Consider the following 24,056-nt stretch of genomic DNA (forward strand, 5'->3'; position numbering starts at 1 on the left):
ATAGAAATCTATAGGGGGTTGGGGAGAGAAAGTGAGGAGATAGCGGGTGGTTAAATGTTTTGTTGTCTATTTGTTTAATCATTGCATTGTATATGGTGTATATCAGGAACAAATATGTACCATTTGCTCCTTTTTTATGCTTTCTGAAATAATAAAAAAGATTTAAAAATAAAAATCTACATAAATAACTATATGGCTATACAGACATACACAAGCAGAGCTGCATAACAGCTTATACAACTATGATACGGAACGATAAAGGATAAGTACATGAAAATATTTCTACAATAGATGAATGTTTTCCAGGACCATGCTGATTTTTGCAGATCATCAATACATGTGCTGTTTTTCTTTTCTCCCCATATAAGCTGCCATTAAATGTGCTAGCAGTCCATCCACCCCAGATGTGGCTGTTTGCATGGAGGAGTTAAATATATCTACATTTCTAATTACAATACATACACAGATATATATTTTTCAGCCTGTTGCTTACTGAATTATCAGGCAAACCAGCAGCAGCAAACCCCCCCCCCCCCCCACTATAACCTTCATGTTATAAAACCCTGCGCTTTCCTTCACTAGTATTCAATTAAATGGATGTAAGCAGGTTTACTCCTGTTACTCTGGAAAGAGACACCACAACAGTTAAAATAATTTTATATTCCTTTTGTAAGGGAAAAAACCAGGCATTGCAACTTACCGAGTTTGGCACTTCCCTCTGGTGGATATTCAGGGAACTGACCTTCTGAAGGGACACTGACAGTTCGCCGGAGACTGCGGCCTTTGCTGGAATCAGTCTGTTGCTCCTGTGCTGTCTCATTGGGCATCTACAATTTAAACACAGGATTCCCCCAAAAACATGTTTAATAAGATATGAGAAATTTCTTCCAGTTCTTGTCAAGATAAGACAGACAACTGATAGTTTCTTCCACTCGGCCTATGAGTGGATCCAGTAAAGCAGGTCTTACCAGCATGCTTAATGTGATCACAGAACTCCCTCTGGAGGGAACCCATTGCAACAAAAGTAAACATCAGAAAAGCAGACTTACTCTAATGTTGATATACGGTTAAGCCAATTCCAGCTGGTTTTAATTTTTCTATAAAGTCCTTCTAAATGTTATATTTTAATTGAACTAGAAGTTACTACAATAAACAAGGAACTTTGTGTTCTACAAACATACTAAAGACTACGTTGAGTCCTATAGATATGCTTAGTCTCCTATACCATGGGATGTATTCAATGTGTGAAATATACTGTAAGGCACGAAGTCCTTCATTCAAAGAACTCCTCTGAATGGATGAAAGCAAGTAACTTTATGCTATAAAATAAGATCGCCCAAAATACACAATGCAATCCCAGGAACACCCCAAGTACTATCCATATCTGAAAACAAAGGAGACTGTTCCAAGGCTTTTAATCACATGGTAGCTTAACAAAATCAGCCATTTACTTAATGCACATGAGTTTCATTATATAAAGAATGAATCTTTTTGATCTATATACATTTTTTTTTAAATATCGCAAGATCCACTTTGCAACTGAGCTGCCTACTAACATTTAATAGCACCACATGTCTTTTTGTTCACACAGTATGTAACCAATCAATACAACAATCTTTCATACCTTCTGCTTACTAATTATAATAGATCCAATAATCCAATTTTAAAACGTACGGTACTTTTTTTTTTTTTTATAAGCTGTCATTTATTGGACTGCTCTCCAACCAGATCAAATTCAGAATCTAATTCATTTTATTCTAGGTATTTGTGTAGGGGCATTGCTACGTACTTAAAAGACCTGGGGCTTGGGCTCAGAAGCCCTTCTATCCCTCAAGATTTTGTACCTTCCTCTAGGCTTTAGAGCAACAGAGCCAGTAATCAGTTTCCTAAATAAACTCAACAATCACCATTATCTTCTTTCCCCCTCCCCTCCACAGAACAATCCTGTAAAAGATTAAAATACTAAAACTAATATTTACCACACAAATCCTGCAGCACTTCAGGAACAGCAACACAAACCTCCTCTGCTATCAGGCACATTATGAAGCAATACAAAACCTTGCAAAAAATGTACTCGAACCCTGTGGAGCAGGGGTGGGCAAACCTTTTTTTTTTTTAAACTGGGGCCACAATACTGGTTCTGGTTTGTAACAGGGGCCTGGGGGAGGGGATCTCACTTACAGCTCCCTCTCTCTCAGTCATAGGCTCTCTCACTCACACTTGCTTTCTCCCTCAGGCAGAGGACAGTTGGGGCCCCAATAAAGCTCCCTCCTTCTCTCTCTCTCATTCTTACACGCTCACTCACACTGTCTCAGCCTCTCTCTCTCTCACTGCATTATGAATCGCCTGGGCACAACGGGAAGTGAAGAGGAGACAGCGGATGCAGGAAGAAGTTAAAGTTTTACAGTGCTGGGCTACGGACATGGACAGGAGGAGGTGAGGGGAAGAAAGTCAGGCTAGGAGCAAGAGCAAGCTTTAACCTCCAGGACAGCTGGCACTCAGGGAACCTCAAAGAAGACTCGGGGTATGGCCACATGAGAGTATACATATATTGAGGTTATTCAATATATAATATTCAGCATTACTTAGATAAGTTCTAACTTATCCAGCCAAGTTTCGCTGTTTCGATATTTCCCCAATTTTAGCAGGCCGCTACTTAGCCAGAAAAATAGTTATCTGGCCAGCGGGGAGCAGGAAGGGGGCATTCTAGGGCACAGCTACTTTTCTGGCTAAATTAGCCAAATAAGTTAGAGGTCTAAAGTTAGCCAAATACATTTATCCTGATAGCTATTAGATAACCGAATATATTCAGTGGCACGGCTGTGCCGCTGAATATCCTAGATAAGTTAGCTGGATATTTTTATCTGGCTAACTTGCTCAGTGGGATAGCAGCTGAACATGAACTTCATTATGTTTTATTTTGCTATGCCTTGGTGTTTGTTTTTCAATTACAATTGATTACTCATTGTTTCAAGAAACAAGAATGGTAGCATTAATAAACATCAGGTGAAACTAAACACACCCAAAAAAACAGGACCTGCCAAGAAAAGAACTTTAAAAAAAAAAGGTTTTGACATCAAAACTGATGCTCTATATCCTGAAGTATTTTGCTTATTTTATTTAGAAAGTTTGAAGAAAGAATAAAAATGGAAAATTATGAGACAAGCTCGAAAGAGGGTAGCTGGAGGAGTAACCTTAGGAAATGTTTCTTTACAGAGAGGATGGTGGATGTGTGGAACAGCCTCCCAGGGGAAGTGGTGGAGACAAAAACAGTATCTGAATTCAAGAAATCATGGGATAAATACTGGTGATCTCTAAGGAAGTGATGAGAATAATAATGCTAAACTAATTGGATGGATGGGTAGATTGGATGGGCCACATGGTCTTTTTCTGCCATCATGTTTTTACATTTCTATGAAAGCAAAGATCTCCAAGGTTAGCTGGAGATGATGTTGGAAACCATCATTACTGGTGAACATTGTATCTCAAATAGAAGTGTTTATTTTTATGATATTACATTTTTAAATTTATATTTCAGAATCACTGACTACGAGCTCCTGAATGGAGTGCTGATGTACCAGACAAAATCTTTGTGAAAACATATCTTCCTCTCAGGGATTTATTTTATATCAGCTTATGCAAAGCCCTAAGAGGCACACAACTAAACATACATAATTTCAATAAAACTATATAAGAAATAACACATACATAGTGAAGACAGATGTCCAGATGATCTGGTCAAGGCAACAGTCGAAGAATTAAAATGAAAAGACTTACTGTCAAGGCAATAGTACAACCATGCAACAGATCATTAAGATTACAAAAAAGCTTGTCTGAAAAAAATGTCTTAGCCATGGCCTTGAAGGTCAATTCGTATGGCAAGGTTTTCCATAATGTAGCTGCAGCAATGGAAAGATTCTTCCATGGCTTTACTCAGCATGGTAGAAAAAGTTTGCTTACCTGTAAACAGGGTTCTCCATAGACAGCAGGATGAATTTAGGCATTAGGTGTGGGTGTTGTCATCCAATGCTACCTATACAGACTTAGCTCTCAGAGCTCGGTAAAGTCATAACTGAGCATGTGCCTTGTGAACATCTCAGTCGGTTCCTTTAGCAAGGTAGTTGACTCTCCAGGAAGGGAGACAGGTATTAAGAATGGCTAATTCATCCTGCTGTCTACAGAGAGCCCTGTTAGCAGATAAGCAAACTTGCTTTTTCTATAAACAAGTAGGAATGAATTAGCCATAACATATGGAGAGTCCCAAGCTGAGGATTGCACTGCAGAACAACTACTGAACAGACAACTCTACCCCTACTAGGTGGAGAGTAGACTACTGGGTGAATAGGTTGCACAGAGCTGCTTGTCCAAAGTTACTGTTTCCTCAGGACATGATGACCAGACAGTTATAGAACATAAAATGTTAACAGACGATCATGTTGTAGTTTTGTAAATGTCTTCAATAGAAGTGGTTTGAGACACAAGCCACTGAAGTTACCATGGCCCTTATTTGATGAGGAACTTTTTTTACATGCTGACACAGAGCATAAACATGTTCCATGTATGAAGGTCTTATTTTTAAAGCATATTAGTGTTATTCTTCTGGAATTTGAAGGTTAGATTGCTGGATAATAAAAAAAATTGCAACTGGTCTATAGTATGCTTATAATGCAATCAATGAGAGACAATTGGTGCTTCCTTTTTTTTGTGACCTGATACAACTTTTATATTCAATAATCCGTGTAATATGTTACTTATTTTGTCCAATATATAATTTATCTGACACTTTGTGTTCATTGAAGTAGCATCTTTTAGGATTGTTGGAATAGAACATTTGAAATTCAAAATCTATTTTACAACTACTTTGTCTGTGTTCTATGTCTACAGGATAATAATTCTTGTCAAATGTTTGTTGTAAGGTTGTTGAAATTTTCATGTTTTTAATCTTAGTGTGAATGAGAGAGTGTATGCTAATGCCAGAAGCCTAAGAAGTAAGATGGGAGAATTAGAATGTATAGCAGTGAATGATGACATAGACTTAATTGGCATCTCAGAGACATGGTGGAAAGAGGATAACTAATGGGATAGTGCTATACCGGGATACAAATTATTTCGCAATGACAGAGAGGAGCACCCGGAAGGAGGTGTGGCGCTTTATGTCCAGGATGGCATAGAGTCCAACAGGATAAACATCCTGCATGAGACTAAATACAAAATTGAATCTTTATGGGTAGAAATCCCTTGTGTGTCGGGGAAGATTATAGTGATAGGGATATACTACCTTCCACTTGGTCAAGATGGTGAGACGGACAGTGAAATGGTAAGAGAAATTAAGGAAGCTAACCAAATTGGTAGTGCAGTAATAATGGGAGACTTCAATTACACCAATACTGACTGGGTAAATGTATCATCGGGACATGCTAGAGAGATAACGTTCCTGGATGGAATAAATGATAGCTTTATGGAGCAATTGGTTCAGGAACAGACGAGAGAGGGAGCAATTTTAGATCTAATTCTCAGTGGAGCACAGGATTTGGTGACAGAGGTAACGGTGGTGGGGCCGCTTGGCAATAGTGATCATAATATGATCAAATTTGATTTAATGACTGGAAGAGGAACAGTGTGCAAATCCAAGGCTCTCGTGCTAAACTTTCAAAAGGGAAACTTTGATAAAATGAGAAAAATTGTTAGAAAAAAACTGAAAGGAGCAGCTACAAAAGTAAAAAATATCCAAGAGGCGTGGTCATTGTTAAAAAAATACCATTCTAGAAGCAGAGTCTAGATGTATTCCACACATTAAGAAAGGTGGAAAGAAGGCAAAACGATTACCGGCATTGTTAAAAGGGGAGGTGAAAGAAGCTATTTTAGCCAAAAGATCTTCATTCAAAAATTGGAAGAAGGAACCAACAGAAGAAAATAGGATAAAGCATAAACGTTGGCAAGTTAAATGTAAGACATTGATAAGACAGGCTAAGAGAGAATTTGAAAAGATGTTGGCTGTAGAGGCAAAAACTGACAGTAAAAACTTTTTAAAATATATCTGAAGCAGAAAGCCTGTGAGGGAGTCAGTTGGGCCGTTAGATGATCGAGGGGTTAAAGGGGCACTTAGAGAAGATAAGGCCATCGCGGAAAGATTAAATGATTTCTTTGCTTCGGTGTTTACTGAAGAGGATGTTGGGGAGGTACCCGTAATGGAGAAGGTTTTCATGGATAATGATTAAGATGGACTGAATCAAATCTCGGTGAACCTAGAAGATGTGGTAGGCCTGATTGACAAACTGAAGAGTAGTAAATCACCTGTACCGGATGGTATACACCCTAGAGTTCTGAAGGAACTAAAAAATGAAATTTCAGACCTATTAGTAAAAATTTGTAACTTATTATTAAAATCATCCATTGTACCTGAAGACTGGAGGATAGCAAATGTAATCTCAATATTTAAAAAGGGCTCCAGGGGCGATCCGGGAAACTACAGACCGGTTAGCCTGACTTCAGTGCCAGGAAAAATAGTGGAAAGTGTTCTAAACATCAAAATCACAGAACAAATAGAAAGACATGGTTTAATGGAACAAAGTCAGCATGGCTTTACCCAGGGCAAGTCTTGCCTCACAAATCTGCTTCACTTTTTTGAAGGAGTTAATAATCATGTGGATAAAGGTGAACCGGTAGATGTAGTGTACTTGGATTTTCAGAAGGCATTTGACAAAGTTCCTCATGAGAGGCTTCTAGGAAAAGTAAAAAGTCATGGGATAAGTGGCGATGTCCTTTCGTGGATTGTAAACTGGCTAAAAGACAGGAAACAGAGAGTAGGATTAAATGGACAATTTTCTCAGTGGAAGGGAGTGGACAGTGGAGTGCCTCAGGGATCTGTACTGGGACCCTTACTTTTCAATATATTTATAAATGATCTCGAAAGAAATACGACGAGTGAGATAATCAAATTTGCAGATGACACAAAATTGTTCAGAGTAGTTAAATCACAAGCAGATTGTGATAAATTGCAGGAAGACCTTGTGAGACTGGAAAATTGGGCATCCAAATGGCAGATGAAATTTAATGTGGATAAGTGCAAGGTGATGCATATAGGGAAAAATAACCCATGCTATAATTACACAATGTTGGGTTCCATATTAGGTGCTACAACCTAAGAAAGAGATCTAGGCGTCATAGTGGATAACACATTGAAATAGTCGGTTCAGTGTGCTGCGGCAGTCAAAAAAGCAAACAGAATGTTGGGAATTATTAAAAAGGGAATGGTGAATAAAACAGAAAATGTCATAACGCCTCTGTATCGCTCCATGGTGAGACCGCACCTTGAATACTGTGTACAATTCTGGTCGCCGCATCTCAAAAAAGATATAATTGCGATGGAGAAGGTACAGAGAAGGGCTACCAAAATGATTAGGGGAATGGAACAGCTCCCCTATGAGGAAAGACTAAAGAGGTTAGGACTTTTCAGCTTGGAGAAGAGACGGCTGAGGGGGGATATGATAGAGATGTTTAAAATTATGAAAGGTCTAGAACGGGTAGATGTGAATCAGTTATTTACTCTTTCGGATAATAGAAAGACTAGGGGGCACTCCATGAAGTTAGCATGGGGCACATTTAAAACTAATCGGAGAAAGTTCTTTTTTACTCAACGCACAATTAAACTCTGGAATTTGTTGCCAGAGGATGTGGTTAGTGCAGTTAGTACAGCTGTGTTTAAAAAAGGATTGGATAAGATCTTGAAGGAGAAGTCCATTACCTGCTATTAAGTTCACTTAGGGCCTGATTTTAAAAAGCATTTACTCGAGTAAAAACCAGGTTTACTGGAGTAAATTCACTTTACTTGAGTAAGTGGGTTTTTGAAAATTGCTACAATATATGCCATTGACTTGTCTATAGGATTTACTCACATAAGTGCACTTTACTTGAGTAAATGGCTTTTGAAAATTGCTACAATAGTAGCTACATTTACGCATGTAACTCCTTTTGAAAATTACCCCCTGTGAGAATAGCCACTGCCATTAGCAATGGTAACATGGAATAGACTTAGTTTTTGGGTACTTGCCAGGTTCTTATGGCCTGGATTGGCCACTGTTGGAAACAGGATGCTGGGTTTGATGGACCCTTGGTCTGACCCAGTATGGCATTTTCTTATGTTCTTATGTGGTTTTAAATTGCTTTAAAATTTTTTGATATGCTGAGTTGTATAAATATTTGATATGTGCCTTATAAAATGATTAGAATATAAATAAACATCATTTATATACTTTGTGGGTAGGAGTAATAAATCCTTATTTTTGAAACGGGGAAGAAAGTTATTGTTTGAGTTTTGTCAATATATAGTATATACCTTCCAGCAAAATATCTATTTAGTTTGTGCTAGATTTGTATTATATTTATATATAAAATATGGATAGGTACAGAATTAAGGGAAGTCTACTGATAAGATGCAGTTACTTTATAGGTCTCTTAAAGCCATGGTTAGAGTGAACGGTGAGATCAGTAGCCGATTTAATCTGTTTAACATTACAAGACAAGGCTATCCCCTCTCTCCTTTATTGTTTATTTCAACATTACAACTATTTGCAATCAAATCAAGAAATGTAAAAACCTTTAATGACATTAGGATAAGTTTTTCAGGAACTAAAAGCAGTTTATATGCCAATAACATTTTATTAACAGTAGCCAAACCAAAATCCCTGACGGAGTTCATGAAACTTCAAAACTATTGGTCTGATTTCCAGTCTCACAATAAATGTTCATAAGTCTGAAATACTGCCTTTATTTCATTCTCTCAAGTCTCAGTAAATGCCATACTTTCTGAAGCAATGGTTATCAGATCCAATTAAATATTTAAGTGTAATACCACCACAAACTCTTAAATTGCTATATCAGCGCAACATTGGGGTAACTTTAGAAAAAATTAGCAACTGTCTCTTTCTTTGTATGACAGATATGCAATTTTCAGAATACTATCACCCAATTTGCTTTATCAAATGCAGATGTTACCATGTTATAACATTTTTGTGGAAGGGGAAAAAAGCAAGAATCAGCTTTTTAAGATGGAGAGAAAAAGAATGGGGAGGAATAGTATTTCCTAATATATTGTGTGGCTTGACATTTAAGAAGTTTTGTTGCCTGGCTATTAAATATAGACAGTTGTAATACTGCTGATTGCAAGAAAAATAATTCAGCCCTATTCGGTGATATCCTTGTTGCAAATAAAGGGAACTTTTCGGGACAACAAAGTCCTTAAACACAAGCTGATTGAGGCAATGATCTGGGCATGGAAGTTATTGAGGAAAGGGTGGTTGTTAAAAACACCAGTTTCATTTTTGTTCCTAGTAGTGGATACCTTTCAACTGGGCATGAGTAGCTCTATTTTCCAAGATGGGCTAATTTGGTTTTGAAGGAAGACATTTCCTAGAAACAAGATTTTCTTTTTTTCACCAATTATAGGAAACATGTGTAACATTGTACAAACAATACTTTGCTTATTTATAGGTAAGATATGCATTCCAATTTACCAAAAACACTCCAAAACTGTTAGTTAAACATCCACTGGAATACAAAATGCATAAAATGAAGTTTTAGACCATTTCTTTACTTAAATGATATAAAATAGGAAAGGGATCACAGAATATGCAAATTTTGGAACAGAGCAAGAGATACAGGCAAAAATGTCTGGGGAAGCAGATCACTTTGGATGATATGAAATTTTTTCTTTGTTTAAGTTTGAAAGATCCCAGTAGATGCTCAACTATAAGAAAAGTTATTTAGGATTAACCATAGAAGTTATAGTAATCCAGAAATGTGTCCAGAAATATAGCAATTTTGGAAAACAGTTATGATCAAAGTAAAAAAAATATAAGCTTGACACCCCCTTTAAAAAATCTTTGACTTGGTTAGGAATTTAAAGTAATCTTTAATTGTCTTTCAATGTAAAGAGGTTTATAGACAGGGGCGGATTGCAGGCAATCATCAGCCATGGGGATTTTTTCAAAACTGGCCTACAGAGTATGCAGATCTTCAGATACCTGAAAGTTTTGAATGATGCTTGTTCCTCGAACATTTTCAGTAGAAAAGCAAACAGTAGACTAGGGTCACGATTCAGAACCAACATCAGGAAATATTTCTTCACAGAGAGGGCGTTGGATGCTTAGGATAAAGACAGTAGATCCCTAAAGGCTAGAGTTGGAAAGTAAGAAAAGGGTGCATGGAACGGCAACTACTATCCCTAAAGCATAAGAACATGCCATACTGGGTCAGACCAAGGGTCCATCAAGCCCAGCATCCTGTTTCCAACAGTGGCCAATCCAGGCCATAAGAACCTGGCAAGTACCCAAAAACTAAGTCTATTCCATGTTACCATTGCTAGTAATAGCAATGGCTATTTTCTAAGTCAACTTAATTAATAGCAGGTAATGGACTTCTCCAAGAACTTCTCCAATCCTTTTTTAAACACGGCTATACTAACTGCACTAATCACATCCTCTGGCAACAAATTCCAGAGTTTAATTGTGCGTTGAGTAAAAAAGAACTTTCTCCGATTAGTTTTAAATGTGCCACATGCTAACTTCATGGAGTGCCCCCTAGTCTTTCTATTATCCGAAAGAGTAAATAACCGATTCACATCTACCTGTTCTAGACCTCTCACGATTTTAAATACCTCTATCATATCCCCCCTCAGCCGTCTCTTCTCCAAGCTGAAAAGTCCTAACCTCTTTAGTCTTTCCTCATAGGGGAGCTGTTCCATTCCCCTTATCATTTTGGTAGCCCTTCTCTGTACCTTCTCCATCGCAATTATATCTTTTTTGAGATGCGGCGACCAGAATTGTACACAGTAATCAAGGTGCGGTCTCACCATGGAGCGATACAGAGGCATTATGACATTTTCCGTTTTATTCACCATTCCCTTTCTAATAATTCCCAACATTCTGTTTGCTTTCTTGACTGCCGCAGCACACTGTACTGACGATTTCAATGTGTTATCCACTATGACGCCTAGATCTCTTTCTTGGGTTGTAGCACCTAATATGGAACCTAACATTGTGTAACTATAGCATGGGTTATTTTTCCCTATATGCCTCACCTTGCACTTATCCACATTAAATTTCATCTGCCATTTGATGCCCAATTTTCCAGTCTCACAAGGTCTTCCTGCAATTTATCACAATCTGTTTGTGATTTAACTACTCTGAACAATTTTGTATCATCTGCAAATTTGATTATCTCACTCATCGTATTTCTTTCCAGATCATTTATAAATATATTGAAAAGTACGGGTCCCAATACAGATCACTGAGGCACTCCACTGCCCACTCCCTTCCACTGAGAAAATTGTCCATTTAAGCCTACTCTGTTTCCTGTCTTTTAGCCAGTTTGTAATCCACGAAAGGACATCACCACCTCGAAGCAGACGTAACTTTGCTCACGCTGGGCCGGCTGCCATGCTCCATGTTCTGGTCCAGTGCCTGGTCCGGAGGCCGTGGCCATGCCCCCGGGCCGAAACCACGCCCATGGCGCCGCCCCCAGATGACGCGCTGAACGCGTCACGCCCCCCGATGATGTGCAGATTGCGACACGCCCCCCGAAATGCCCCCCCCCCCAGGAAAGCCCCGGGACTTATGCGCGTCCCGGGGCTTTGCGGGCGCCAGAAGCCTATGCAACATAGGCTCGGCGCGTGCAGGGGGTGTTTGGGCCAGGTTTTTGGGGGGGGTACATGCGTATCTTACGCGCATTCCCCTTTGAAAATCTGGCCCACACTGTGTACCTTCCACACTTCTTAAATTGGCCCGGAGAACCTTGTCCCGTATATTAGAGCCCCGACTTGTTGCAAACAATGGTAAATCCTCAAAGATTTTGTGGAATCCTAAAATGTGCCAGTGTCTTTTTACAGCTTTAATCACCACAGAAGTCGAAGTGCTCTGTTGAAGTACAAAAACAAGTTGTTCATGTACTCTGCGTTCCCGGTATGTTAATAATTGCATCCGATCACTATACTTTGATCTTTTGTACCCTTGCCTTATAACCCTAGCAGGGTATCCACGATCTTTAAATCTCTTTATCAACATTACTGCCTGCTTCTCAAATTCATCATTAGAAGAGCATATGCGCTTAATCCAAAAGAACTGTGATACAGGTAACCCCTTCTTGAAAGCAGCTGAGTGGTGACTATGATACCTTAACAGGTTGTTTTTGTCAGTCGGCTTCCTGTTTACTGTAGTGACTATTCGATCATCCCTAATTTCAACAACCACATTAAGGTACACTATTTTTGAAGCACTGTGCTGGAATGTGAATTTCAAATTTTGATCTACACCATTAATCCAGTCCATGAATAGTTCCAAGTTTTCTTTTGAATCCTTCCAGATGACAAAAATGTCATCGATGTACCTATACCAAGTCCCAATCATAGGCCACCCTTGGGACCTGTAGATGACTTTTTCTTCAAAATCTGCTACAAATAAATTTGCAACAGCCGGGGCCAATGAAAAACCCATGGGGATTCCATGGTTCTGGTGATAGAATCTTTCATCAAAACTGAAATAGTTGTTAAATATCACCAATTCTGCAAGTGTGCTCAAAAATTCAGCCTTAATCCTACTAGGACCTTGATGGGATACTACTGATTCTTTAACAATGTTCACAGCCGCTTGTTGCGGTATACATGATTAAAGTGAAACCTTTTGGTTTATTGAATTTTTTGGCGAACTGTGATCCTCTGTGTTGCTTTTCACATTTCCTCATAGAGAATCTTTCATCAAAACTGAAATGTTTTTGAGAAAATAAAAAGGACTTTAGGGTGGACGGTGGTGCTCATGATTAAAAGGCTAAACAAGGTACACCAGGATGGTGCCCTAAAGTTTTATGAAGCATCACTTACACCCTTTAAAATTTTTTTAAAAATTTGTTAATAATTCTATGGGAATTATGTGTAAGTGTGAAAAGAGTTGTTTTAAGCAAGTTTTGAAGCTTTCAATCATTATATTTTGAAAACAAAAAAAAAAAGAAAAATTCATGGTATATTAACATTTAAAAGGTTAACGAGTGTCGGTTTTGTAGTGTGATTATTGTGATTACCCCCACTGTGTGTGGATTGGTAGTGTTTTGTGGAAAATTTGCAAAGCGGACATGTGCATAGGTCTTCTTTGAAAATTGGCCTCCCTTATGCGCATATTTCCCAGTTAATTTATGCATGACATTAATAATGTCATGCATAAATTAGAACCCAGATGTTAAAATAAAGTAGAAATGTTGCATGACAAACATAATTTGGTTAATGCCTTATTCCAAAATTATTAACCAAAGTTATGCACAGTTATATCTCTCTAGTCTGTATTGCAGCTCTAATAGCTACAGAGTAAAAAATACATATACAAATTGTTAAAATGTGTTCCACCCTTTAAAGTTAAAAGACTAACCTTACAGGCTCAGACAACATCTAGATGTGGACAAATACCCATTATGTCTTCCATTCACAATGCCTAAGCCCTTTTACCAACATAGATCACTGTATGTATTGAAAACTGTGAAGGATTTCAGAGGGGTGTGGGATAAACACTGTGGATCCATCAAGTCTAGAGGACGTGAATAAAGAGGCGGCAGCAAAACACTGCACGGAGCGGCAGCAGCCACAGAAGCATTCACGGAGCGGGATGCCAGTGGTTGGTGTTCCACCTTCACGGAGTGGAAGGATGGAGGGCTGCATCTCCAAAAAAAAAACAAAACAGGGGTGGGTAAGAGTATGTGGCAGGGGTATGGCCTGCTTATTGCAGCGGTTGCTACCCCTAATTGAGCTGGATGTTCACTTGGATGCAGATCCGGCACTGCTCTCTACATTGGTGGTGGGGTGGAGGGGAATTAGGGCTGGAGGGTACTGGAAGCCAATAGTAACAGGTGGGAGAGAGTAAAAGATAAAAAAATTTTTTAAAAAAAAGGATAAAGTGCGTAGCTTGCTGGGCAGACTGGATGGGCCGTTCGGTCTTCTTCTACCGTCATTTCTATATTTCTATGTTTCTATATATATGATTTAACACTGTTAGGTCAAAAAATGAAAATTTTGAGAAGAAAGAGGAACATATATGTAACAGAATAGTTTTTTTTTATAATGTTGCATAAATATCTCAGGGAAATTGGTCACAATGTGGCATTAAATGACAGTCCCTGCCAAAAAAGAAAAATAGACATAATAGGAAGCCATATGTGCATGTCCCTCTATTATTTATACTATGGATTGGATTATTCTATTTTTAATCAATTGTTTAAATAAAAATATGGAACATTTTAATTGTGAGTGAGTGACTCTCAAATTGTTTTCAAGAGGAATAAATGAAATTGAGGTGCATGTACGGGACACAGGAATAGAGTAAGAAAGAATGCAAACAATGATTAATGAAATATGCAAATAGTGCCAGCCTGATGACAAATCTGGGGTATGATTTAAGAAAGCAAATTGTATTCTGGGTTGGCTGAAGAGGCAGTGTTTATTAAGGATGTGCTTTCGTTTGATATGACATTGTCAACGACAGTCTTATTTCATGTGGGGTTTTTTTGTTTTGTTTTTTTTAAATGTACAATAAAAAAAAATCACAAAATGGCAGGTTTTATTTTATTTTATTTCCTTTCATATTTAGTATGCACTATTTAGAATAGCATGCATTACTGGCAAATAGTGCACACTATCGAACCTGGCTAACCTAAAACCAAATTTATGACTGTTGTGCATCCCAATATCTACACGAACATTTCCACGATACAGAGGCATTATAACATCCCCCCTTTCTAATAATTCCTAACATTGTGTGCTTTGACTGCCTTAGTACACTGAGCCGACGATTTCAATGGAATATCAACTGTGACGCCCAAATTCTTTTCCTGGGTTTTAACTCCTAAAATGGAACCTAACATCATGTAGCTATAGCATGGGTGTTTTTTTCCCTATATGCATTACTGTGAAGGCTCACCGCCCGTGCTGCCCTGGGTGCCGCTCTTCTGCCTGTGGTTCAGGCCCCTCGTGAGTCCCAGATATCCCTGGAGACCGTCAGCCGCACAGGACTCCCTGGGTTCAGGTCTCCGCAGGCCCTGGTTTTGCTGGGCTTATATGTTCTCCTTGTATGGAGTGGGGGTTGAAGGAGTCCCCCAACCCCCCAAAGATAACACGGAGAGAGACAGATTCCTCAAAGCATGTTTATAAAGCAAAATAGCTGCATCTATTACATTTGCTCCATCCCCTCAGGACTGAACAAACGACCCTGCCCCCGCTCTCCAGCATTCTAACCCCTTAACACACGTACTGGAGCAAAGGTACTGTTTGAGCCCCCCCGGCTCTCCAGTTCACCAGCAAACACCCCTGCCCTAACTTCCCTTAGGGTACAGGTTATATGTTTCCCTTTTCTGGCTAGGCTATATCCATGGGAGAGCTGGAGGATTCCTCTCCCCTGGAACCTACCTCCATTTCCTTCCTCCTCTCCCCCTGCTTCATGGCCCTGGCTTTTTCTGGCCATTGCCCCCATGTAGGCACGCCTTCTTCCTCTAGCTCCCCAGGTTCACCTGTGTCTGCCTCATCAGTCTCTACATCTGCCACCTGCTCGCCTCCAGGCTCTCCTCACAGGTCAGGTGGTGATTCTAGGAACCTGGGATTTGTAGTTTCTCGCCTTCACCTGCTCCCCCTGCTGGCTGGCTCTAGTATTACTAGCCGCCTTATGGTATCTTATCCATTCCTGCCCCCCCCTGGCAGGGCTGCACTACATCACAATTACCTTGCACTTGTCCACATTATATTTCATCTGTCATATAGACGCCCTATCTTTCAGTGTCTCAAGATCCTCCTGCAATTTATCACAATCCGCTTGTGATTTAACTACTCTGAATAATTTTGTGTCATCTGCTAATTTCATTACTTCACTTGTACCTCTTTCCAGATCATTTATAAATGTATTAAAAAGCACTGGTTCAAGTACAGATCCCTGAGGCATTCCACTGTCTATCTTTTCCTACTGTGAAAACAGACCATTTAATCCTACTCTCTGTTTCCTATCTTTTAACCAGTTTGCAAGCCACAAAAGGACATCTCCTCCTATCCATTTCTTTTTAGCTTTCTTAGAAGCCTCTCATGAGAGTCTTTGTTAAAAGCCTTCTGAAAATCCAAATACACCACATCTACCGGTTCACTTTTATCTACATGCTTATTCACTCCTTCTCTTAGCTCTTTGGTTCTATTTCCCTTCCACCCCCACCATTAATGTAGAGAGCAGTGATGGAGCTGCATCCAAGTGAAATATCAAGCTTGATTAGTTAGGGGTAGTAGGGGTAGTAACCTCCACAATAAGCAAGCTACACCCATGCTTATTTGTTTTACCCAGACTATGTTATTCAGCCCTTATTGGTTGTTTTTCTTCTCCCCTGCCGTTGAAGCAGAGAGCTGTGCTGGATATGCGTGAAGTATCAGTTTTTCTTCTCCCCTGCCGTTGAAGCAGAGAGCTGTGCTGGATATGCGTGAAGTATCAGTTTTTCTTCTCCCCTGCCGTTGAAGCAGAGAGCTGTGCTGGATATGCGTGAAGTATCAGTTTTTCTTCTCCCCTGCCGTTGAAGCAGAGAGCTGTGCTGGATATGCGTGAAGTATCAGTTTTTCTTCTCCCCTGCCGTTGAAGCAGAGAGCTGTGCTGGTTATGCATACCTTCAATCTTTTCAACAAGGTGAATCATAACACCAGAATTTTCTACATTATAGGAAAACCCTTTTGGATTTGCAGTATTATGTGAGGATTTTTTTTTCAATTTCTATGATTTTTTATTGAAAGAAAAATACAACTGTACAAGTTAAAGACAAACAACTCTGTAAGGAGCATTACAATAGCCAATAAAAGGTATATAATGAAGCAATAACAAGAGAAGAACTTTTTTTTTTCTTTACAGAGCAAGATCAGCTGTTCCGTAGTCTCTAAAGTTTTACAGAGGAGTAAAATGTAGTCTGCAAATGAAAGGAAGTTAGCTATCCATTCAACCCTTTGACCTTACTAGAAATCGTGACATTAAGACCTGGAATCCACTCAATTATAAACACCGAAGTCTACCCTAAGGCCTTTCTTACGTATTTCATAAAAAGGGTCCCAAATTCTCAATATATTCTAGTAAGTCTCTCATATACAAAGTCATGTTCCATTGAAAAAAAGTGTTCCAAACTGATTGTACCCACATCAAAAGGGAAGGCGTTCAAGGCAATTTCCAATGCTGGGCTAGGTTCCTTCTGGCAGCCACCAATAAATGGTCTACCATGAGTATTCCACCTCTGCATGAGGAAATGATCCCCTGGATCAGTAAGGCCAACACAACTGTTGTTGGTTTGAGGGGAAGTAGGGTCCCCCTGACTTCATGGATCCATGATATCACTTTCTTCCAGTACATCTTGATTAGGGGGTATGACTATCACATGTGAACCAAGGAATCCACTTCCCTACAATCTTTCCAACACCTATCACTCAACCCCATCTTGTGCAGCTTAACTGGCGTGTTATACCAGTGATATAAAATTTTTTAACCCTTTTCCCTGATAGTCGTGCACAGATAATTGCCATGAGATAACCTCCAGATTATGATATCCCACTCTTTGCTATCTGGATCTCTTTGTAAGGATTTGCAGCATTCACTCTGATGTCACCAACAGGTCCTGACATCAGCACAGAATGGACACTGCTGACTGCAGCCCAACACGCCATTGCTGTCATGGCTTCCCCTAAGGCACACACATGTATACAACCTCTGTGTTTAAAGGGTCCATGCTCTGATAACTACAAAAAACTCGAACTGCCTACCTCTGCCTCAGCAATGGGTCTCCTGCATCCAGCAGTGTGTGTTGCTCCAGGGTCTTGCTTCCTGTCTGTTTCTGATTCCTGGCTCTTGTGCTTCATGAGTTCCTGTTGTTCTTACCTCAACCAACCTTGTCTCATCCAGTCTTGCCAGGGCCCGCGACGCGCTCTGATGACTACATAAGACTCGGACTACCTACCTCTGCCTCAGCAATGGGTCTCCTGCATCCAACAGTAAGTGTTGCTCTAGGGTTTTGCTTCCTGTGTTTCTGATTCCTGGCTCTGGTGCTTCATGAGCTCCTGTTCTTGCCTCAACCAGCCTTGCCTCAACCAGCCCTGCCAGGGCTGGCGCAATCCACTGTGCAAGCCATGCACTTGCACAGGGTAGTGGTGGCCTGGAGAGGGATTCCATAGAGTTGAATGAGCTGATGGCGCCGCCACAAGGAGGATCCACAAGGCCCCACATCGAAGAGCAGGGAGTTGCAGTGCCATGCGGCGGATCCCCAACTGCCATGCCTCGAAGATGAAGAGCTTCAGGGCCATGCAAAGATGAGGAGGAGCTGCAGGGCTGCACGGCAAGATGAGTTGAAGAGCTGCGTGGCCAAGATGAGGAGATGAACTCTTTAGGACCATGTGGTTCCCAGGCAACCAGAAGGAAAAAAAGCCATAAGGCAGTTCCCAACCTGCCTCACAGCAGAAGTGAAGGCCGGGGCTGCTGGAGAGGCCTTGGTATAAGCATGTGTGCATTTGTGCATGTATGTGTGTGCATGTGTGTGTATTTGTGTGTCTGAGTCTGAGCAAGTATGTGTGTGTGTCTGAGCAAGTGTGTGTGTGTGTGTGTGTGTGTGTGTGAGCATGTATGTGTGAGGAAGCACTGAGACAGATGCAAATTCTAGGAATGATGGTTCTAGGTGACCAGAAGGAAAAAAAGCCACAAGGCAGTTCCCAATTTGGCTCGCAGCAGAATTGGAGGGCTGGGGCTGCTGGTAGAGGCCTTGGTGTAAGCATGTGTGTGTGTGTCTATGTGTGGGTGTTGATATCAGAGCATGTATGTGTGTGTTTATGTGTGTGGGTGTCTGAGCATTTGGGTATGAGAGGAGGCATGTGTGTGTTTCTCAGCATGGGTGTGAAAGAAATACAAGCTCTAGGGATGATGGAATAAGAGGTCTAAATAGTAAAGTTTTTGAGAAGTCAATTCTTTAGTTTATATTAGGAAAGGTTAAGGTATTGAAGCATAGGGTGCTCTCTTTTTGTGTGTGTCTGAACATGTATGTGTGTGTCTGAGCATGTATATGTGAGAAAGAGGGATCTTTGTGTGTGTGTATATGTGTATGTAAGAGGGAAAGTGTGTGAATCTGTAAATGTAGGATGGAGCATATATGAACATTTGTATGAGTCTGATAATGTGTGAGAGAGCGGGAGCATGTGCATGTAAGAGGGAGCATGTGCATGTATGAGGGAGCATGTGCATGTATGAGGAAGAGAACATATGTATGTGTATGTATAGATATATATCTATGAGAGAGAGAGAGCAGAAAGTTTATGTATCCCTCTCTCACTAATCCACTATACTCTCAGAGTGACTGGAAATCAAACGTTTCCAGGTGTGGAGAGCATGAATTATTTTATTCTTATTAGTTTTAATTTTTGGATGCTGTTTGATGTGTTTGCTGTTTTGAAATATTTTGTTGGTGTTTGAGAAATTTAAAAAAAATTGTTTATGACTTTTTAATTATTGGATCTTCCATTCACCAGCTGTTTTGAAATACTCTTATTAGTATGTTTATACTATTATGATTAATGTATTTATTATATTTCTTGATTTTACTGTCTGAGGATTGGTGATGTTTCTGTTATTCCACTGTTGCACTGCAGAGAGTCTGACTTGTTGCGGTTTTCCTATTCCATTTTTGCCTGCATGTTTCTATTTATACTTTATGGTCTCTTTATTCTGTATTTGCTAAAGGTCTGTGTTCTGCATGTGTAAGGCAAGGGTATTTTGCTAGCCTGTAGGAATCTATAGCAGCTTCGTTTCTTCTGTTTTTCTTAATAGGAGGTGTATTGGTGTTTTAGGGCGTGGTGTAATATTTGCAGTGTTGCCTTTTCATAGGTAGGGTTGTTATTTTTTTTTAAGTGCTGGCAGTTAGTGCTGTTTTGGTGTGGTAGGTTTATTATATTTTAATTGTAATTTACTCATGGCTTTTTGAGGGTCAAGCCCACACCTAACATGCATTACAGTAGTCCTAACGCCTTATAGGTTCTAAGTGTCTTTTTTTGTAGGGTTTTCTGGTTGAACCAAAGAAATGCATGCAAATACTTGTGATTTTTTTTTTAGCCTCATAAGACTGTACTTTGAATATTCTTTTTCATGTAAAACCTGAGGAAAGGCTAAAGAGGTTAGGGCTGTTCAGCTTGGAGAAGAGACGGCTGAGGGGGAATATGACAGAGCTCTTTAAGATCATGAGAGGTCTAGAATGGGTACATGTGAATTGATTATTTACTCTTTCGGATAATAGAAGGACTAGAGGGCACTCCATGAAGTTAGTAAGTAGCACATTTAAAACTAATTGGAGAAACTTCTTTTTCACTCAACACATAATTAAGCTCTGGAATTTGTTGCCAGAGAATGTGGTTAGTGCAGTTAGTGTACCTAGATTTAAAAAAGGTTGGATAAGTTCATGGAAGAGAAGTCCATTAACTGCTATTAATCAAGTTGTCTTAGAGAATAGCCACTGCTATTAGTAGCATCAGTAGCTTTGGATCTACTTAATGTTTGGGTACTTGCCAGGTTCTTATGGCCCGGATTGGCCACTGTTGGAAACAGGATGCTGGGCTTGATGGACCCTTGGTCTGACCCAGTATGGCAATAAAAAAAAAAAAAAAAAAGCGCATAATTTTTATCTGTGTACATGGAGAGAGCAGGAGGTGGTGGTGCAAGGGTATAAGATTTGCCTAGGGCACCTATTACTCTTACAACAAAAATGGGTTCTAGGGGAGGGGGTTTAGACCCAGAGGGTAGAGGGATGACAGTTTTAAAGTTTAGGTCACTGAAAGGAGCTGGGCTTTTTTTTGGCAGGCCCGAGACAGAGACCGAATGAAGAGTGGGGGGGGGGGGGGGGGCAGCAAAACAGCTAGCACCGGCCCTGAGCCCTGCCCTCTCCTGCCTGTCTCGTCCAGTGACCTTGTCCACTCCGGCTTGATCTCCTGGTATCGACCTCTTGCTTTGGACCTGACCACGTTTTCCTGACCTCTTACTCAGACCTGACCAAGTTTACTGGAGCCTGCCCTGGCTCTCGGACTGTTTCCGTGTCTCCAGCTTGCTGCCTGTCCTGACCCCACCGTGTCCTTGGACCCTTGCTCTCTTCACCGCCCTAGGGACCCAGCTGTCCTGCCAGCAACCAGAATCAAGGGCTCAACCTGCGGGGGAAGGTGGCTGATGTAGGTGAAGCACCAGACTGTCCCACTATAGGGCGCATTTGCCAGCTGCCAGCATAGGCCTCATAGGTCCATCTATTAGGCTGCATCAACTGTGCCTCAGCACAAAGGGCTCACCCTCCATGTCAATCATTACATTCTTCCCAGGTCTCTAGCCTAACGAGCTTTGTATCTTTAGATGGGATCAGGCATCTCATCTAATAAAATCTGGTAGATTTTGGAAATTAAACTTTTTTTTTGTATACTTTCTCCAGGAGTAGTTTTTCCAGACGAATTCAGTCATCTTCCAAATTCCCTTCCCCTGCATCTTAACAAAGTAAGAACGGCTGGCAATTGCAGGTACTTAAGGATTAGGACAACGGTGTCTCCTATTCTGTTTTGGAGTTGATGGAGAACATGGATCTTCCCTTCAGCAAGCATTGGCCCCACATATTGGAAGCCATGATTGTGCGCCAGAGGAAATTCGTTCTGTTGATGTGTTTGCGAAAGATTTGGTTATTCCATAAAAGGGTTATAGGAGACAAACACATGGAGATTATCCCTCTGGAAACTGTTTAGACCATCACAAGTTCTTTGGTGTAGTGATTTAGCACGCCTTGATGTCACCTCCCCAAAGTTGGTACAGCTTTCAGGACAGGAAGTTTTCTGTAGCGGGTCCTGTCTGTTGGAACTTGTTGCCAATGCAGCTTTGGGCTATTGCATGTCATAAAACCTTTAGAAAGCAATTGAAGGCTTATACATTTAGACAGGCATTTGAGTAATGCTCCAATGTAAATATCCTTAAGCTGTTGCTGGTCTGATCATGGTGTGTCCTATTTTGTTGATGATTGATTGTTTTGTTTTTTTTAAATTTTGAATGTTTTGATGTAACTCACCATGAACTGTGAAATGCACAAGTAATAAATTTTAAATATATGCCCAGAAACTCTTCAAATGGAAAATGAGAAGCAACCTAGATTGTGACTGCAAACCGGTGCCACAAACCATAACCATATATACTCTTTTTGCCTTAAGCAGGACATTTATTAACTTATGATGCAACGAAATCAACTACAAACTTGAACACTGACTTGTTAACTAATCATTGCAAATTAAACTAACATCATATAAAGCAGGAGGCACAATTAGAATTAAATTTGATGAATGGTTTAAAAGTTATTTTGGTGGTAGTGGGGAAGGATAGGAAGAGTTCAGACAAACAGTCACATTCAGACATTAAAATGTTATAAGGCTATTTTCCCTGGAGGAAGTCAGGGTAAAAATGCATGGGACAAGTACAGGGGACTTTTAGTGATGGGAAAAGGCCAGAACTCAAGCAGGATCAGTGATATAGCATTTTAATCTGTTATTATTTCTTAGGTTTCTATGTTACAAGTGAAAACTTTACTGCTCCAGCCTTTTAATGAAGTGTACCATAATTTCCTTTATCAGCAGCATATGACAACAGATGAGTAGTGCAATTGTGTTCATTTGCATCTTTTTCTGTTAAGAATGTAGAAGAGCTATTTAGGAGAGAGAAGGTCACACTAGGTGTTAATGTACCAAATCTAGCAGCAGCGCCAATACAAATATATACAATGTCTTCTCAGAGCAGCCTACTGCAAACATCACCCAGACAAATCACTTATCAGTTTAGGAACCCTTTCCTGCAGATACAGCCCTGTGGAATGCATCTGCTGTGCAGGTGTGAAGACAATGGAAATCTAATGTGTTCACACATAGAATGCTTTGTTTTGCTGTAGAAAAGGTTGCAGAAACAAGTTTGCAATTATTACACTTGTCCTATATCACTAGGGTAAATGAATAGTAGAATGGATAGACCTTTTGGTACTAGAATACTGTTCAAGATATGTTTTCATTTTTTTATTCTTGTATTTGCTTATTTATTTTATTTATTTATTATTATTTTTATATACCGACATTTGATCTCAATTATAACATCGGTAATATTTTTTTTGTTTTTTTGGTTTACATTTTGCTGCGTTTGGAACTCAATTTTAATGCGACCTTTGTAGTGTTCAGAATTAAATTTTACTAGATAGGAGTAATTTTCAAAATACTCACGTGCTTAAAACAGTGTTGTGCATGTAAATGCACTCTACTTGAATAAGTGGGCTTTTGAAAATTGCTATAATATACGCTATTGAATTGTTGATAGCTTTTATACACATAAGTGCATTTTAAGCATCTAAATGAGCTTTTGAAAATTGTTATAAATGCTACTTTTACACACAAATCCTTTTGAAAATGACCCCCTTAGTTTTTCTACTTTTTATGTTATCTGCATTCAGAAGAGTAGTGAAAATTAGGTTAGCAAATGCATGGTATCCACTTCCTAAGGAAGAGAAAGAAAAACTATCTACCCAAATACTGAACTCATAGCTCACTTATTCTGTTCACTTTACTCTGACTTACCCAGCCTGGCCCAGACAGTCAGACTGAAAGAAGCATTTGACTTGATTTCAGTGGCTGCATTCAAGGAAACCCTGATGACAGTGTTCATCTCACCTCATCTTCCCTGTTGAGAAGCACTAGCTGACTGTCAGTCAAAATGCAATACTTCCTTTCCCATGTGGTTGTTTCGGTGTAGGGTGACTGACCACAAGATAGTCTGTGGGTTGGTGGCCCTTTCACATCTGCAAGAGAATTTGAAAAACACACAATTAGTCCATCTCATCCAGAAATTAAAAATTGCCTTCAAAGATTCAGATTAGTCTGACTTTTGATAATTATTCATTCAGTGCTCTGATTTAGAAATATTACATTTATTGCATGTAATATGCATTGATAGGAAATTACAAGCATTTTTTGAGCTAATGCATTTACTTCT

General features: G+C 39.8%; 1 protein-coding gene across 5 annotated transcripts in view; it reads right to left on the bottom strand.

Annotated features, from left to right (window-relative positions):
• The window catches only part of RASAL2 (RAS protein activator like 2), a 448,317-nt gene that overhangs the window by 242,380 nt on the left and 181,881 nt on the right, over positions 1-24,056 (bottom strand). For 4 of the 5 annotated variants that reach the window (XM_029618579.1, XM_029618578.1, XM_029618576.1 and 1 more), the window contains exons 2-3: positions 23,735-23,862; positions 701-827 (exon numbers count right to left, since the gene is read on the bottom strand). In XM_029618579.1, coding sequence (XP_029474439.1) covers positions 701-827; positions 23,735-23,862 — 255 coding nt within the window. Of the gene's footprint in view, positions 1-700; positions 828-15,436; positions 15,536-23,734; positions 23,863-24,056 lie in introns of those variants that run through there. The other variant, XM_029618580.1, reaches the window with a different exon arrangement.

The sequence above is a fragment of the Rhinatrema bivittatum genome, chromosome 10, assembly GCF_901001135.1.
Source record: "Rhinatrema bivittatum chromosome 10, aRhiBiv1.1, whole genome shotgun sequence".
Taxonomy (NCBI): Eukaryota; Metazoa; Chordata; class Amphibia; order Gymnophiona; family Rhinatrematidae; genus Rhinatrema; species Rhinatrema bivittatum.